We start from the raw sequence: 17758 nt of genomic DNA, 5'->3' as shown, positions 1-17758 counted from the left end.
CTTTGTCTGCATCTGCCTCTGTTTGTAACTCCGATCGGAGATCGTACACACAGGAAACCCATCAAAAAAGGTGCGTGATGCTACACGATTCTGAGATCTTAGCTAAACCCTGAGAGGTAAGGAGAGAGCGCATGAAGGTGGGCATCGAAGAGCCCCTGGCAGCAGGCCGCGCCGACTCCTCTCACCCCGCCGCCTCAGGGCTGGCAGTCAGGGCAGCTCCTACACCGCCTCCAAACCGCAGGGACGGAGGAAGCCACACACACACACATACAGAGAGACACACACATCACACAAACACACACCAAGTGATAAACCCCCCACACACACCACACAAAAGACACACACACACACACACAGACAGACCACACACACCAGGAGATAAAGCCACACACCTCATCCTCCTCCCTTTAATGAAAGACTACCCCTTGCAATCACACATCAGTTCTAAACATAGACAACACTCCGGAGAGTTCCACGGTCAGTCAGTCAGTCAGTCAGTCAGTGCTTCTCCATTGAGACATAACACTTTGGGATCTCTCTGTCTGCCTTTTACAGCCAGCGTTAACACTTGTCATATAAAAATAGCACACAACAGTCAGCGTGCTGGGACTCGGCTAATTAAAGTGTACGCTTATTAGTGGGGAAGTATAGTAGCAGCTTTTGGCTGGTTCGAGGGCTGGTTACGTGCTTGAGGCGTGCACTAATTAAATCTCCCATATGGCGACTTGTACCATGTCCATGTGAAGGAGCCACTCGTGTAGAAGACTGGCCCTTGGCAGCTATGATGAGGAGCACCAGGGGGTGCAGAAGGGGGAAGAAGGGCTTCCTCTCTCTCTCTGCTGGGGTGTACCAGCAAGGTTGAGGACGGGGAGGGTTGGAGGAGGGAAGATGGGTCGATAAAGCAGGAACGAGGGTTAGAAATGGAGGAGAATGATGATTAATGGGTGGGTTGACAGATGGATGGATGGATGATATGAAGGAGTCACCATCACAGTGTCCATGTGACCCAGTATGACTGTTGTGCTCCGAGCCTCGCTCCACAGCTGAAATGTGCCACACAGATGTGTATGAAGGGGCTGGTTGGTGTGTGAGAGAGAGAGAGAGAGAGAGAGGAGAGAGAGAGAGAGAGAGAGAGAGAGAGAGGAGAGAGAGAGAGAGAGAGAGAGAGAGAGAGAGAGAGAGAGAGAGAGAGAGAGAGAGAGAGAGAGAGAGAGAGAAAAAAGGAGAGAGAGAGAAAAAAGGAGAGAGTGAGATAGAAAAAAGGAGAGAGAGAGAGATAGAAAAAAGGAGAGAGAGAGAGAGAGAGAGAGAGAGAGAGAGAGAGAGAGAGAGAGAGAGAGAGAGAGAGAGAGAGAGAGAGAGAGAGAGAGCAACAAAGAGGTTCTTTCAGTCCATGTCACGCCCCAACACAGCGCTTTAAACACCCTGACTGTGTTGGCTAGCCCCAGTGTTCCATCGCAAAACGTCCGAGTTTATTTTGAAAAGAAGGAAGCTTTGTCTATCTCCAATCAAGACAAGCCATCAGCTTCAGAAGAGCCAGGATGAGGAAGGCAATCAGATAGCCCTCACCCGGTCAGCAGGCAGGGAAAACTATCTGTGGGGAAAAGGACAGCACGTACATCCACACAGACACGTTGGCTGAATATTGAGTAGCTGTCATCTGATCCACAGGTCTCTGAGAAGACATGCAGACGTGACGCGGACGTGTCCGGAGCAGGCCTGACAAACAGAAAGCCCCTTCTATGGGACACGCCGGCGTCCACTGGCAGCTTGCAGAGGATGCACAGCCTGTTTGTTTTCATATCCATGTCTCCGATGACCTTTCTCTGGCCCTCTGACGTCAATACCACGTCACACGACATCGCTGCCCTCGCCCCGCGGTATACAAACCCAATGTGAATAGGTTAGGCGGAAACACTGTCATGGTAACCTTGGTTACCCGATGATCATCATTACTAGTTGTTGTCGTCGTCATTGGCGGAGAGCACCAGAACAGGCTGGACGAATGCTCTGCTCTATGCTGTAAATTGCTTTGGCAAAAGCATCTGTTAAAAGAATAAACAATTGCATAACATTTGCTTTAAAAAACAACATAATAATAAAGTACAAATGCAGTTACCCCAGAAAATAATAGTGTGGATAGATAGTAAAGGCCTATGGACTGGGCATTCTCGAAAATTCTATCCGAGTCCTTCATTTTACTCTCAGATTATCTAAAAATAGCACGAAAACTCAATTTAGCCCTCACTCTGTAATGTGGTAATAATGGAGAAGTCAGATGGGAATCTGACCAGGGACACAGACTCAGATTGTGAATCCCTGAGAATCACAACCATGATTCATCTCCTGCCGTATGGTGCTGGGACACAGCTGGCTGGCAGCTTCCAGGAGGAGAAGGCAACAATATTCCACTCCGGGGTCCTGTGCCCGGAGGCGCTGCAGCCTGTTAGGGGGCAACTGCTCATCCTGCACTCACAATTGAGACCAGGGTTAAACAGACGACCATGTAATGCTCCCCTGATATCATGTCACAACACCAAACGGTACCGGCGGACCATGATACAGGGAGTCAGGTGGCTGAGCGGTTAGGGAATCGGGCTAGTAATCCGAAGGTTGCCAGTTCGATTCCCAGTCATGCCAACTGACGTTGTGTCCTTGGGCAAGGCACTTCACCCTACTTGCCTCGGGGGAATGTCCCTGTACTTACTGTAAGTCGCTCTGGATAAGAGCGTCTGCTAAATGACTAAATGTAAATACAGCCGGCATAGAATCGACCGTGTTCCGTGACTAGCCTAGATGTCTGCAGCAACCATCGATCCCTGATGGAGAAACTAAACTGTTATGATTTTGACTGTAACTGTGCTACTGTGAGATTCTGACAGGAGATCTGGCTACTTGTGCCAGTGGATGACCCTTGGTTTGCAGCGTGGGATATGACTACACAAATACCAGATTGATTCATTGAAGCTTTTTAAAGATTTAAGTGTTAATTACCGATTACATACATCGGCTAACTGCCAACACACTTCTTGTCTGAAGACCACACGCGCACAAACACAACAGACGCAAGCGCTCAACATACTTTTGCTAAAAAAAACAATAGGACACAAACGACATCCTCAGCATATAAAACATAAACAAAATCACATCACCCATTCATCCATGTATCAAAGCCTCCTCCCCCCTCACCTCCCCCCCACCCCGTTCTCCTTGTCATGGTTCTAATTGTTGAGCCCCCCCACCCACCCTCTTTGCTGGGGGGGCACAGAGGGTTGCCTTGGAGATGTGCTTTTATTGCTCTGGTCTGAATCCCCCCTCCCTTCCTCCCCCACCACCCCGTTGTTCTCACTCTCCCTCTCTCTCACACAAACACACGCACACACACACACATACACATTCCCCATATGAGCCCACCCGCTTTATCTCATTACGCCGTCTGACTTTAAGGTCTGTGTAACAGGAAACTATTAAATCCCAGCCGCAATAAGCAGGTATTAGCAAAATGTCGCCGTATATTAAACTCGGAACGGTAATTTCCTTGCGAGTGAAAGAGGTAGGAGAAGTAAGAACACCATGATGATGAAATTCATGCAGGATTTGTATTCATTATTAACAATAAGATATGAAGGGTAATATCGATGATCTCTTCACAAAGATCATATACGGTAGATAGGCGAGAATGTCGAGATTGGTGTTTCGAGCATGTGATTCCTTGACAGTGAATGGGGTTTCAGAGAACACTTCGCTGCCCTTTACAAACAGTTTGGTGCCTCTCCGTACAAGCTAATTTATGACACATCCAGGACAACTGGTGAGTCATCTTTGAGAAAGACCAACCTTTTTAACCCCCTGGTTTGAGCTTTCTCACATAAGCCTGTTAGCTATTTTGCGGTTAAGTTATCATTAGCATTTATTTTACAAACATGACACCTCCGCCCCCCCAATCAACAAACACCACTACAAGCCAATTAGTTTACACGCAAGCTGTCAAAAGCCAAACAAACTTCCATGCAGAGGGGAGTGGCATTGAAGGCTGAACTCCCCCTTTTCAGATAACATCACAAAAGCAATCACAGTCCTTATTGAATCGTCTGCAAGTGCCTTGAAAGGTAACAATAGGCGGAGTATTTTCTGCTGCTTATATAGACCGTCTGCTACAAAGAGGTTGCAGAACAATTTACTTTGTTGGTGTGCTTATGGCATGCAAACAGGAAGTGAAAACAGTGCAATCAGGTTGAACAAAAGCCACAAACCCTGTTTTTCCGAACTGCAATCTTTTCAAAGTCTTCTTTAATAAACAATGTTTGCATGGTGGTGTAAAGTTTTCTCTGCATTTAACACCAGCGGAAAAGTCTCTGGACAGGAAGTGAGGCTTTGTGCAGAGGAAGTGTGCAACGTCGAATTTTTTTAATCTAGGCCAAAGCATGAGTAGAACCTGTTTTGTAAATAGAAACGCAAGCTGCAGAACAGCCCATGATGGCTTTCTTGTTTTTAGAATAACTCTACAAAACAGCAGTGCTGTTTTACTAAGCAACACATCTTGCCTACAGTGACAGCCATGTTGCTCATTCCCCACACATGCCATGATGAAGGAAAATAGTTTATTATAAATAATGGTAATGGACCTCTGATATCAGCTCTTATCTCACAGAAGATTGTGACCAATCTGGCTCGTGTGCAATGAAGCCAATGCCACTTCACCACAACAGACAGACATGCAGACAGACAGCCACGCAGACAGACAGCCACGCAGACAGACAGCCACGCAGACAGACAGACAGGCAGACAGACAGCCACGCAGACAGACAGACAGACAGGCAGACAGACAGCCACGCAGACAGACAGACAGGCAGACACGCACACAGACAGACGGACTCGACACAGACAGGCAGACAGACACACACTCACAGACAGACACGCACACAGACACGCACACAGACAGACGGACACGCACACAGACAGGCAGACAGACACTCACAGACAGACAGACACTCACTCACAGACAGACAGACAGGCAGGCACTCTTTGCCCCAAGCTGGCGACCCGCTACGCCAGAAACCAGGGTGTGGTCCGGTGTGACCCTCAGCCGGGTGGCGTCTGTGGCGAGCGAAGCGAGGACGGCCCCGACAGAGGAGCCCAGCGAAGCGAGGACGGCCCCGACAGAGAGGTGCGAGACCACAGACGGGCCATATGCCCGCTGCTCGCTCAACTGGAGATGGAGCAGGGGACCTGCTGCCTCCGTGTCTGTCCAGGGTGTGTATGGTGAAGCCGTCCAGATCACCGTGACGATGTCTGTCTGGCCGGGAGAGAACCTTCTGAGATGGATGTGATTGTGTTAAGCTCTTAGACTGATCTTAATAACGTTAGGTCTGAAACAAGCGAATTTGCATATAGCTTTATCACCCCCTGTTTGAGTGTGATTACATCAGGTGTGGCTGGGAAGCTGCATTCATTTAGATCTTACAGTGGATTTTCACAGGTTGTGTCTCAGTGACACAGTCAGCTTCACTGTATTACGTGAAATCGTGTAAAAAAAAAAAAAAAATCCATTTCTTCGGTATGTCTACATTGACAAAGTTTGTCACAAGTCAGTCAAACTGGAGAAGTCAAGAATTTCACCATGTCACAACTCTGGAGTAGGACAAGGCCAGTTGCGACAGCGGACGCTGGTGGGGAGGAGGGGGGGGGTTTCGAATCAGATGCCACCTCGAGGTTAGCAGTAGCAGACTGCCGTCACGTGGTCTTGTGGCGGGGGGGGGGGGGGCACCAGTCCCTCACAGTGGATTTACGGAGAAGGAAAGAATCCCTTTAATGGAGTCACAGCACTTTGTTTACGCTCCGCCAGGGTCAGCCAGACTCACTTAGAAAGATTCATCACAGTGTTATTGGGATAGTGAGGGCTCCGGTCAAATCTGAAGATGTTTAATCATATCACTCAGACTGAGCATTTCTACTGCCGACCCTAGATCCGTGAAAGGACGATAAGTGTGTAATTCTCTGAACAAGCTGTTAACACACCCATCCAGCGTCCGCTTGCATAATCTGCATGCAAGACACTCAAGATTGTGACGAATGCAATTGGGAGATCGATCGCTAAATGCCTAAAAGTGTGCTAATCACGCACAATCAAATCATATGACTTCAGAAACACCTAGGGTCTTTAATGCCACTGCTGCTGGGGAATCATTAAGACATAGCTACACCACTGTGTTGCCAAGGTGGCTGTATTTCTGTCTGCAGAGAGGACAGAGGTGGAGAAAAAGGAAAGAATAGAAAGTCTAAAGCAGCAGTGGGGGGGGGGGGGGGGTGAAAAGGAGGAAGTGTGAGCGTTTAAATACATTTCAAAGCCTTTTCTCTGCACACAGCCTCACGTGACTGCTGACTGCCAGTTGTTCTGGAGCTGAGAGGAAGGAGGGAGGAGGAGAGGAGAGAGGAGGGAGGAGAGGTGAGGAGAGGAGGGAGGAGGGGTGAGGAGGGAGGAGGAGAGGAGGAGAGAATGGAGGAGGAGGGGATGGAGGAGAGGAGGGAGGAGGAGTGAGGAGAGGAGAGGAGGGGTGAGGAGGGAGGAGGAGGAGGGGATGGAGGAGAGGAGAGGAGGGAGGAGGGGAGGAGGAGGGGTGAAACAGGGACGGAGGAGAGACGGGATATCCATTAGAAGGAGAAGTCGAGAAAGAAAGGCCTGCTTGGCTGTTACTAATCAGGTGGAACAGATAGTATTGGGGGCAAAGGAGGAATTGAAGAGAGGGAGCAATGTAAAATGGTTAGCGGGTAGACTTCTGCAGTTGCAATTAAAGCTAAGCTAAATGTCACACCGCACGGCTTCTCTGCAGCCACCCAGGTAAACACTGGCTTGAGTGACAGGCTAGACAGATGCAGTCAGGAGAGAGCTTGTGTTCAGCAAGAGCCAAACTCAGGTAAATCAATAGCGAAACAAATTGAATCAAATCAAGCTTTGGTTTCCTGACTTTAGATATTATCTGAACAAACCAAGGGTAAAATGAAACAAGAATGTTTGTCATGTTTTATTAAGCAAGTATGCGGATATCTGGCTTTTCTTCCTGCAACTTCAACCGAGTGGTCCAGTAATTAGGGTGTAATAAGCACTGATGACAGGTCAAAGGTCAGTTGAGGGGAAATCATTTTCACCCCATGCAGAATAAACCCCTCATTGTCTATTGTAAGCTAAAAATGACACAGTATGGAACATTTGAAATATAAATGTAGACTATTTGTACACAATTCATATTAAAGTCTGAATAGTAAGAACATGTCTTTTGAAATCATCATTGACAGGCAAAGCAACCTAGAAAGGCTCAACTGTGGTTGACAACACCTTTATTTTTTAAGTTTCCTACCCCTCCCGCTCATCAGTGTTGACCCCCCCCCCCCCCCCCAGTCTAAAACGTTGGGAGGAGGGGGGAGGGAGGAGGGGGGAGAACTGGAAGTGTTTTAGGCCTGTTCAACTTTTCTTTTCTGTGGATCAAGTGCCAATGCAAGCTGTTATATCCGTTCATTCATGTAGTTTCTCCATTTGTAATGTATATTGTTGACCGGAGAGGGAAGCGTTCTGAGATGTGGCCCTGACCAGATGAAGTACATCCTTCCTTCAGACGGACAAAAGACAGGCTGCATGTGTTTAACACATAGAAGAAACATCCACATAAGGGAAAATGCATGTGGAAATACACAACAATGGCCACAGACTGCAGGCATTTAAAAATGGCTGTTCTGCATCCTTGTTGCTAAAACTGGTATGCTAGTATGTTGTATTTTAGGTCAGTAGACAAATATACAACTTTTCCCCGGTTCAATCTCCTATACTTTTCAAGTTTTCTACTTTGTTGCTCTTCCCATCCAGCGAGCCTCAATTTCAATTGGGAAGAAAGTCTCCCACGGTAGTCCTGTAGGTCTTATATAACCAGGCAGGGGAGTGTGTGTGTGTGTGTGTGCGAGAGTGAGAAAGAGTATAGACTGGTACAAAGCTGAAGTGTTTTCCTGTTTGCTCTCCGCAGCATCAGCATTCATCAGGTCCAGGCACCAGAGCCTCCTCAGGGGATGCTTGTGGACCAGTAACCCCACTATGGACTCCACTTGTCAGGTTTGCCACCGAACCCAGCGAGCCTCCTTTTCAATCCACCTCAGTTCCCACACCAGGACCAAACTCACCCCCGCCTCGAGTGAATCGCAGATTCAGGAAGCATCGACTAACTAAGTTCTCAATCCCCCCCCCCCCACTTCTCTGGAAAAAAAACCAACGACAACAAGCTAAAAACAGTGTCCACTGAAGGGTCTTTCTTGTTTTGCAGGGAGTTTTTTTTTCTTCCTATCCTCAGAGGAGGATAGGACAGTTCTGGAAAAGGGGCCAAGGCCATTTTGGGGTCGACGTGGCATGAAATTGAATAAATAAATGAAGAAATCCCGTCTTTGTGGTCGGGTTGCAGTGGAGGGAGAGAAAGGCCCCCAGTCTTGCCACAATGAAGGGGACCCCAGCACTCCCCTTTCTCTCTGAACACGTCATTCACTCCCTCCTCCCCTCCATTTCCCTCAAAAATCTCCCCCCTCCACCCTCCCCTGTCTCCCCTCTCTCTTCCAATAGCAACCCTTTTTGGCTGTGCTCATCACCAACACAAAGTGCTCTTTGAGTGTCGTCCATTTTTTCTCTAGTTCTCTCACTTCCGCTTAGTGGGGCTTTAAAGTTTCGGACTCTCAGAAGAGTTATCACAGAAGGAAACATGGGAAGGGAGGGGGGGGGGGGCTTGGTTCTTCTTCAGACAAATGGAAAGACAGACAGGAAGCTGGACTGGACTTCCTGTCAAAGAAATGACAGCTTTCCCCTGCTAGCCTGTCAACCAGCATGGTCCTACTAAACAACCTGACATTAACATAGTCAAAATCCTACATCATGAAAGCACAGCTGACAGACCGGATCAGACCATGTATTTATTTTGTTCAGTTATTTACTGACATTATCTTGGAGTGTCTTGACTAGTGCTTCAAGGGCCAGCGCAACAGAACAACCATCAACACTCAACAAGATCCAAACCCATGTCTTCTATCGTGATAGTCTCGCTGTAATCTATCCAATGTTAGGGCCAAGTCTGTACCACATGGTGAGTGAGAAGGCTGAACATTTCAACTTCCTCCTGTTTCCCAGTAATCACGGAGTACAGCCTGTCCTCAGAAGCAGGCCTGTTTTTATAGGCAGACGTGGGAATGAAGCATGTCAGATTGGAGAGGAAGGGTCTTTTCACCGTCTCATTTGGGTAAGAGCTCCCGCCTTTACAGTGGCTAAACGCGTAATGAATCGGTTATAAATATCCTTTTATGACCTCTTTGCTCTTTCAAGATGCCTGCAGTCCCTGGCTGCCACATAATTATGGACCCTCACCTCACCCGGCACACGCCCGGACGACACGTACGTCGACACGACACACACACACGTCCACAACCAGCCGGCGTAAACAACAATTACAGCCCTCAGAAGACTTCTCTCTTGCTCTCACAAACGTGCGTCTGGTGTTCCTCAGCGAGGCCTGCTCGAGGTGGATGGCGTGGCCTGGGTGGTGTCATGTTGAGGCGACATGTGGCGCTCTGGAGATAGCATCTCTGGACAGGCTGGTGAGGCCATCTGGAGGTCTGGACGAGGGCGCGTGGTGACAGGGACCACGGGAGAGGCTAGTGAGCTCCTAGTATGGGCGCTGGTCTGAGCGTGGGTGAACCCATGCGGGTTATCTGGGCATCACCACTTACGCAAGACTTTGTCACTGTTGTTAGGGTGATAACCCATTGTGAGTGTGTGCGTGTGTGTGTGTACACGTTTACATGCACGTATGAGAGTGTGTGTGTGTGTGTGTGTGTGTCATCTCTCGCCAGAGAGAGCCTCTCTTGGCCTTCACTCAGGCAGACATCAGCAGTGTCATTGAGGCCCGCTGAGAAGATGGATGTGAGGAACTGAATTAGCTCCCTGCCACGCTGTTGCAGTCATTAGACAAGCCAGCCGAGATCAAAGGGAACCCCCCCCACTGGTGCTGATTCAAACATGAGAACATGGCCGGGCAGATGCACACACACCCATGTCCAACAGACATCTAGGATTCAGCTTAATCACACTTCACTGGAAAACCATTTTTGCAAGCTAGACCTGTAGTTAGACCTCATTTCAGATGACGCGTCTCGAAATGACGTAAACTCAAGTACTGTATTGTGTGTCATCGCTGGTGCAGAATATCATCAGAAGAGGGCACGACCTCCACTTCAAATGGCCTTTTACGTGTTTGGAACCTTTGTGGATGAATTGTGGATCCCTAACACGTTCTATTGGTGTTCTTAAGTGATCCGCGTGCGTCTAAACCGCTGCAAACACAGACACACACTCAATCCATCACTTCTGTCACAACAAACCCTCTGACCATTAGTCTTCCTGTGGGCTTAAGACAGCATGACCATTATCCAACATTCATCAAACCTTCTCACAACTGTAGAAGGTGTCGGACTGGAGGCTTGTCGGGGTAGTTTGCGGTCAATGTTTCTCAACAAGCATGAATGACCTTTAACCTCCAGGATCCCACACATCTGCCTGTGTTTGCCGATCTCTAACGAAACCTTGCGGGATCCCATCTTCTGTCTGCAAGTTCCAAGCCCACTGGGATGAAATTCTGAACTTTTACAACCTTCCATCCTACCTATTCATTCTGGAAGAGAATAAAAAGCCTGCTGTTCAATTACTGGCTCATTGTCCGGCTCTGGGAAAGTACTTGTCCTGGTTCAGTTCGGGTCACAGTCTTCAAGGGGACAGTGGTGGTCTTGCGTTGCAGCCATTTACAAGGGAAGACAAGTCACTAATTGTATCATATATCAGCCTATTGAAAACACTTCACATAGCCATTCACATCCATTGTCCTTGTGTCATCTTTTGGCATTCACTTGGGTCGTAAAAATGTCTTCCTAAAATCCCAACTAACACATCTGGACAGCCTCTTTTGTCCACATTCTTCGCTGAGCTAGAACGGACGTGAAGCTCACTGCCACTATTGCCTACATGAAGGAGGGAAGAGGGAGATGGAAGAGGAGCTCGTGAGAAGAAAGAGGAAGAATGGCTGCTGATTTCAGAGAATTGAAACTGTATTCCCTAAAACTCATGGATCAGAATCACACTATCTGCTCTTGGAAGTACATCCCACCATACAAAGGACATGCTCCTAAATAGACAACGTCTTTGGTGAAAGATTCACAGTGTGCAAATTAACGCCACAAGGTGGGAACCACAGAGACAAAAGTACTAGCAGGCTCAAGTAATCAAATGAGAGTTTGGTAACGACTGTCTGTAAGCCTCTAAACCTCACTCCAGAATGCCATTCAATGCTAACCACGTAACGCTTCAGTAGTGCTTCTCTCCTATGCTAATTTACTCCTGTCGGAGCACGCACAGGAAACTGAAGCGTTCGAACACACACCCAGGAGGAGTTCGCGTTTTGACATTATATATGCCTCTGTGTTGCTGAAGGTTTAGACATGTTAACTAGATTCAAAAAATTCCTACTGCAATCTTGCGCCCTGGAGAAATAGCTTATAAATGCACATGACTGTGGGGGGGGGTGAAGAAAAAAAAAGAGATTAAGTTGGGACTGACATTTCCCTCTTTTGTATTCAACCCTGTTCCATAATAGTTAAGCTTGGCACTGTAACCGCGGCGATAACCAAGCTACTGTAGTAGGGGGTGATGTAGGGGCGCATGCATGGTGGCTACTTAAAACATTAGACTTCTCTTGGAGCACATCAAACACATACCTCCTGTTAGCGGGTTATGCTGTGGAAGCAGGGAGAAAGCATGGAGCTGGGCTGGAGCAGGGGCTAGGTTTCTGACAGCAGCGGAGAACGACAAAGAAAGCTGGATGGAGGACTAATGAATGAGTGTTCACAGGGGGTATGGGGTTTAAACGGCCCTTTATCACTACAGACATACCCATTGTTTCCAGAGGAACACTCTAAACCCTCCTAAATGTGTATCTGGACCGGTGTAATTAAGGAAACAATTGGATGGAATGAGAAAAAATGTTTCGAGAATGAAAGCAACAAACTGTGTCAAGAGATAGGCTTTTACTATCCAAACTGACACACGTAAGGTTTGGTTGAATGGGTCTCATTGTCTTCTGTTTGCTAATCAGGAATTTACGATGTGTGTGAGGACCTGCCATGTCATGCTTTTTAAGTCTTATGAAGCAGCAGTGCATTTAAAGACCCAGTAACAATCAGAAGCTTCACAACAACGCCACAGCAGTCCACCACAGTAACGAACCTAACCCTCTATAAAAGGACACCACGGGGCCAATCTCCCCCTCGGTGTGGGGCTTGTTTGGGTGCATATAGTGTGTGTGTGTGTGTGTATGGGGGAGGGGGGGGCACTAGGACTGGGGTTACAGTGAGTTGAAGCCACCAGCGTAGCAGACAAGAGGGGAGTTATAAACCGAGACTATTTTTACACCAGGCCAGAGAAACCTGATGCTGGTGTTTCCCAGCGAGGACACACGGAGGGGACGCGGGGAGAAGGAGAACAAGCAAGAGGCTCAGACAGGAAGTTAAGGGTTGACTTCCTGCGTGGCTTCCTGGGCACCGAACGGTGTGTTTGTGTAAGTGTGAGTTTGTGTGTGTGTCATCCTGTTTGTTCAGTGACCCTGGTCTGTGGAAACTACAGCTGGGTTTTAGGACTCAGCACCAGCTGGAGAAGCAGAGAAGACTGTGGTCCAAGTCGAAATAGTCACCTTGTTTTTGTGTTTAACTTTTACTCATAGGTGCACACACACATACGCAGGCAAACCCATGAGAGGTAGGTGTGTGTGTGTGCCTATAGATAATCCCACTGAGTGTGTGTGCGTGTGTGTGTGTGAGTGTGTGTGAGTGTGTGGTGTAGGTTTACGGGGGTCAGGATTTCCAGATGTTTCCTATTAACCCATCTTGTCTGAAGTCATGCCCACTTCCACACACACAGGTTGTAAACTCATTTTCATCATGCACTTTGTAACATTTGAATAATGGAAATGATCTCAGGGTTGTACAGGTCTGGGCTGAGTGGGAGGGTTTATGACTCCATTGTAAGACTTCAGTTTTGCGTGGCGTAGGACCACTGTCCATATGGTCAACCGCGTTTCAAAAACGTCTGCAGTTTTCAAAGCGGTTGTTATTTCCCATTTCCTATGGTTTGTGGAAATCCCTCTCATCCACATCATAGGATGTGAAGTAACCATGTTCATGACATAGCCTTGGATTTCAGAATATCATGCTGGGGGAAATCCTGTCGTGTGCATAAGTAAATCAGAAGATGCCCCAGGGGAAAACCCCATTCAATCTGTGCAGAGTAATAATCCACAGGAATGAAAAGTAGAGTCCATGAAACAAACCCTTGTAGGTAGCAGTAGAAGGCGGATTAACCTAAATGAGGGCAACTCTCACTTCCACAACTCGGGAATGGATTCTTTCAGAGACTAAGAATGACAGTGCCAAGCGAAATGAATCCAGTTATCCCTGCTTCACTCTAACCCCCCTTACCCCCCCCAACCTGCCCTCCCCAGCCGATTGGATAAGCTTGTTGGCACTGGTAATTGCCAAGAGATGAGTGAGTGAGTGGTGGTGTGTGTGTGTGTGTGTGTGTGTGTGTGTGTGTGTGTGTGTGTGTGTGTGTGTGTGTGTGTGTGTGGGTGTGGGTGTGTGGGGGGGGCAGAGATGTGCAAGCTGGATAAACATACCTTTGTGTGTCATCGTGATCATTGGCGTGTGGAGTGTGGTAACAGAAAAATACTGAGGTGATGACACAACGGAAGGTGGAAACAGGAAGACGGTGTGGCAGTGAGGGGTGCTGGGGCTGTGGGGGGGGGGGGTGACGGTGGTTATTAAGAGGTCACTGACGACCAGAGCTCTGTTTGATTCCCCCCACCTTCACATGGTCGTCTCATCTCCAGGTGTGAATGGAGGACAACAACCAACACACGTTGGCACCTCTGGATTAGAAGAGGGGATCTACGCCACCCGAGCCCCCTCCTGCCTCCCACCTGGTGTTCCCTCTGATTGGCTCTGGTGTCTTCTGTCAGGGAGATAGCGACAGCACTAGCCCCCCTGGGCTATCTTTACTGAAACCATCTGGTGGCCTTCTTCATCAGCCCCCCCCCCCCCAAAGACCCTGCTTCCAAAGAGGAGGGGTCTTAGCACTGCTGGGGGGGGGGGGCTGGGTGGGGGGGGGGGGGGGGGATTATCCCGGATTGGAGTTAAAACTAAATTTTATGAATGTGTGTGTGTGACTTTTAACGATTTTAATGCCACTGAGCCATTGATGCCATGGCATCCCATCGCCAGATCAACGGGCTTTGGGTGGCGGGCGCCCACTCGGCCCAGTAGGCTCGCTTAAGCGGACATGAGAGAGAACACACACATACCTGCTATCAGGCAAATCCGTTCCGTGCAAAATGGTTATCGTTCTCAAATGAAGGCTGACACGGCTATGCCACTGATGCTGGACACGAGCAGCCATTACCCACATCAAGGGGGAGTCAGGTGGCTGAGCGGTTAGGGAGTCGGGCTAGTAATCTGAAGGTTGCCAGTTTGATTCCCGGTCGTGTCAAATGACGTTGTTTCCTTGGGCAAGACACTTCACCCTACTTTCCTCTGGGGGAATGTCCCTGTACTTACTGTAGGTCGCTCTGGATAAGAGCGTCTGCTAAATGTAAATGGATCAACAGTGAGGCCATGCCTCTCTATATCCAGCATCCGCCAGCTCCAACACTGCTGATCCTTCAGCTTTGCCTGGGTCCCCAGAGAGCAGAGTATCCACTAACTAGAACTACAGAAGAACAACATGCAAGAGCTGAGCAGGCACAGTGGTGCACTGCTGTTGAGACGTCCACCCCCCCCCCCTCCCCCGCCCCACCCCCCCACGCTCCCTCTTCAGACGCATGGGTTAAATTAAGAGATACTGCGTGATGTCATGTGAGAGAGACAGAGAGTGGAGCCAGAGTTATGAGGGTTCAGAGCTGCTTCTGAGACTCCTCTTGTATCTCTGTGTATTTTCTTTGACAATTCAATACCCACTGGAGTTACGTAGAGGTCATGACTTTAAAGCCCTCTGCTTTAGAAAAGCCCAGAGGAGGTTTAGAGCGGGTCTGCAGACCCGATATGCAACTACTGGTTTCAAGCTTGTCAAATCACCTCTTTTTTTTTTACAGACAATACAGTTCAGAATATTTTGATTTATACACATTAGCTAGATTGGAAGCCAGAAATGACTTTGTTTTGTTGAATTTTATAATTGTGTTGAAGGAAAGTGAAGGTGACAAATGTAGCCTAACTACTGAGTTAAAAACGGCACCAGATGCCCGTCAAAAAAATTTTAATCCGTTGGATACAGTTCGTTCAAGGACTTCAATCCTTTCAGACAGTAGTTGTATCGTTTTTTCGTGCTGTGACTGAAATATGATGAGAGCCACCTGCACAGAACTAACAGTTACGGATAACGGGGGGGGACAGACAATGAGACGTAACAAAGAAATATGACAAGGATGGTGACAAATTAAATTACTGTCTGCAGGTGGTCAGGCACCGTGACATAAATGACACGCTCTCAATGGTCAATGCGCACCTTCATCAAAAGGTGCTGAAATAATTATCTTTAGGGATGTGAGAATAAGAATGAATAGATAAGGTTGTATAATTTTTTTTTTTTTAACAACTCCGAAAAAAGGGGGTGGAGCAGGCGAATACAGATTGAATTTGAAGCGAGTGACAATGTTTGTGATCAGAAAATTGCTTTTGAAATTTTGGTTTCAACTTGCAAGAACCCAGGAAAATACACACTATAAAAAATGTGGGAAAAGCTACGATAAGCGTGTGAATGATTTAGCAGTGTTGCTGGGTCCCTTTAAAACAGCTGAATGATAATTCCCCTTTCTGTGCACTCGCGCTACACAGGCAATGATATCTGACCAAAGGAAGCCACTCAGCTGATTTCCACCAAAACAAATCTGACAGACATGAGATTAAATTAATATTGGTAACTGCAGCGAGTGGCCGTCACTTCAGCTGATGGAAGCCTATGAGGAGATAAATTCAACAGATTGTCAAGAAGCCTACACTAGCCTAACAACACAACACAACACTGCTACCAAACCAACAAATAAAGCAATGAACGGGTGAGACCTTACCGATTGAAGGAAAAGCAAAGTCCGAACGTAATCCCTCTCAGTGTTTAAGATTTCGTTTAAAACACAGAGCCTCAGTCTAAACTGTCGGTCCGAATCCTTGGTGGCGTGGATACCGTTCTCCTGGTGCCCGTCTTCTTCTTCCATGTTGATGTTGTAGCCTACTGAAATTTAGAGAAGAACAACTCGCTCTCTCTTATTCTTGATGTCTTGTTCACTTTCAAAGTATCCAGAATAGGCTGCTTCAGTCCATGTTGAAGCGCCTAGCCCTCGAACCCCGAGGCAATGATGCGCAATGCGTCATACGCTTGAAATAAACTCCAAAAGTAGCTTTAACTAAATAAAAGTTAGAGACTGCTACAACAGTCTTTCCAATGACGACCCTTCTAATGGCTAGTAATTGGAGATCGATTCGCGAGGGAGTCCTGTATTGAATCGAGTCAAAGTTGCTTTGATAACCAGTCCAGAGGAGTTACAAAAACGAACTCAAACCGGTCACGTTTCAGTCAACATACGCAGGCTTGAGGAGACCACTGATTTAGGCTAAGAACCAAGTTCCGCAGAAGCAGTAGCCTAGGTAAAAGCACTCGCGTTCTCTGAAGCTTGTAGCCTACTCCTCACTTCTGCTCTGAGCGCTCTGAACGTCAGTGGTCTAGGTGCAGGCACAAGGGACCGTCTGTATATTACCACGAAAACAAATTACAGTTTAACATTGATTATCATAATACCCCCTTAATTAAATAGCCTACATCTTCACATTTGGGACACAGTTGTTTAAAATCACATTTTCCACTAAACGGCGTTAGTAAAATTATAAAATGCAGTGCATTATTTAACGTAGGCTAAATTGACAAAGAATCAGTTTGTTAGAATGCTTGTAATTTCACGCAACTTCTACTCTTTGGTTAAAACATTTAGTAGTTATTTCAGATGCAGGGACACAATATTGTTTGGCTAATTGTCATCATAAGGGAGTCTAGTTTACAAATGTAGCCTAATGCAAAACAATCGCACAGATGTTTAACAAGAGCCACGCGTGAAGGCAGTGCCCTCTAGTGGACTTAGTCAACTGTCAGTTAGACGTTTTGATAAGTTGCCTCAGCTCTATGTCCTGACAAACATTTCAATATTTTATTTCAGGGCTCTCAAGTCTTACGCATTTCAACCATTTCTCATGCTTTCACGCAACACCTTGTATTTCTCAAGCTGAGAAGGAAGGGATAACTTGTCCGCTATAGCCTATAGCAGTGGCGATTTTAGACTCTTTAGGGGTGCTCAAGCACACCTGCATTTCATCTCAGCACCCCTAAAAATATGATAATAAAAAAAAAAAAAAAAATGAATTATTATGAATTATTATTATCTTAATACTTTACTGCCTAAGCCAACATTCCAAACATTCCATATGCTGTTGAAATATGATATTCATATTCATATTTTCATATTAAATCATACACCTTAACTGTTTATACCATATTGAAGAGGAGAACTAACTTAAGTTTTCGTGCTCTAACATGTTAAAACAATGTTTATTTATTGTTGACACATCATTATCATTTCATTTGATGCTGGTAGTT

At 47.1% G+C, this 17758-nt stretch overlaps 1 protein-coding gene across 1 annotated transcript in view; it reads right to left on the bottom strand.

Moving 5' to 3' along the window:
- The window catches only part of LOC136945373 (phosphatidylinositol 3,4,5-trisphosphate-dependent Rac exchanger 1 protein-like), a 70897-nt gene extending 54155 nt beyond the window's left edge, over positions 1-16742 (bottom strand). The window contains 1 exon segment of the mRNA XM_067239145.1: positions 16185-16742. Coding sequence (XP_067095246.1) covers positions 16185-16328 — 144 coding nt within the window. The 5' untranslated portion in view covers positions 16329-16742.
- Between the last annotated feature and the right edge of the window lie 1016 nt (positions 16743-17758).

Source organism: Osmerus mordax, chromosome 7 (genome assembly GCF_038355195.1).
Source record: "Osmerus mordax isolate fOsmMor3 chromosome 7, fOsmMor3.pri, whole genome shotgun sequence".
Lineage (NCBI taxonomy): Eukaryota > Metazoa > Chordata > Actinopteri > Osmeriformes > Osmeridae > Osmerus > Osmerus mordax.
Note: the sequence above shows the minus strand (reverse complement) of the source record. Positions and strands in the feature narration are given on the sequence as shown.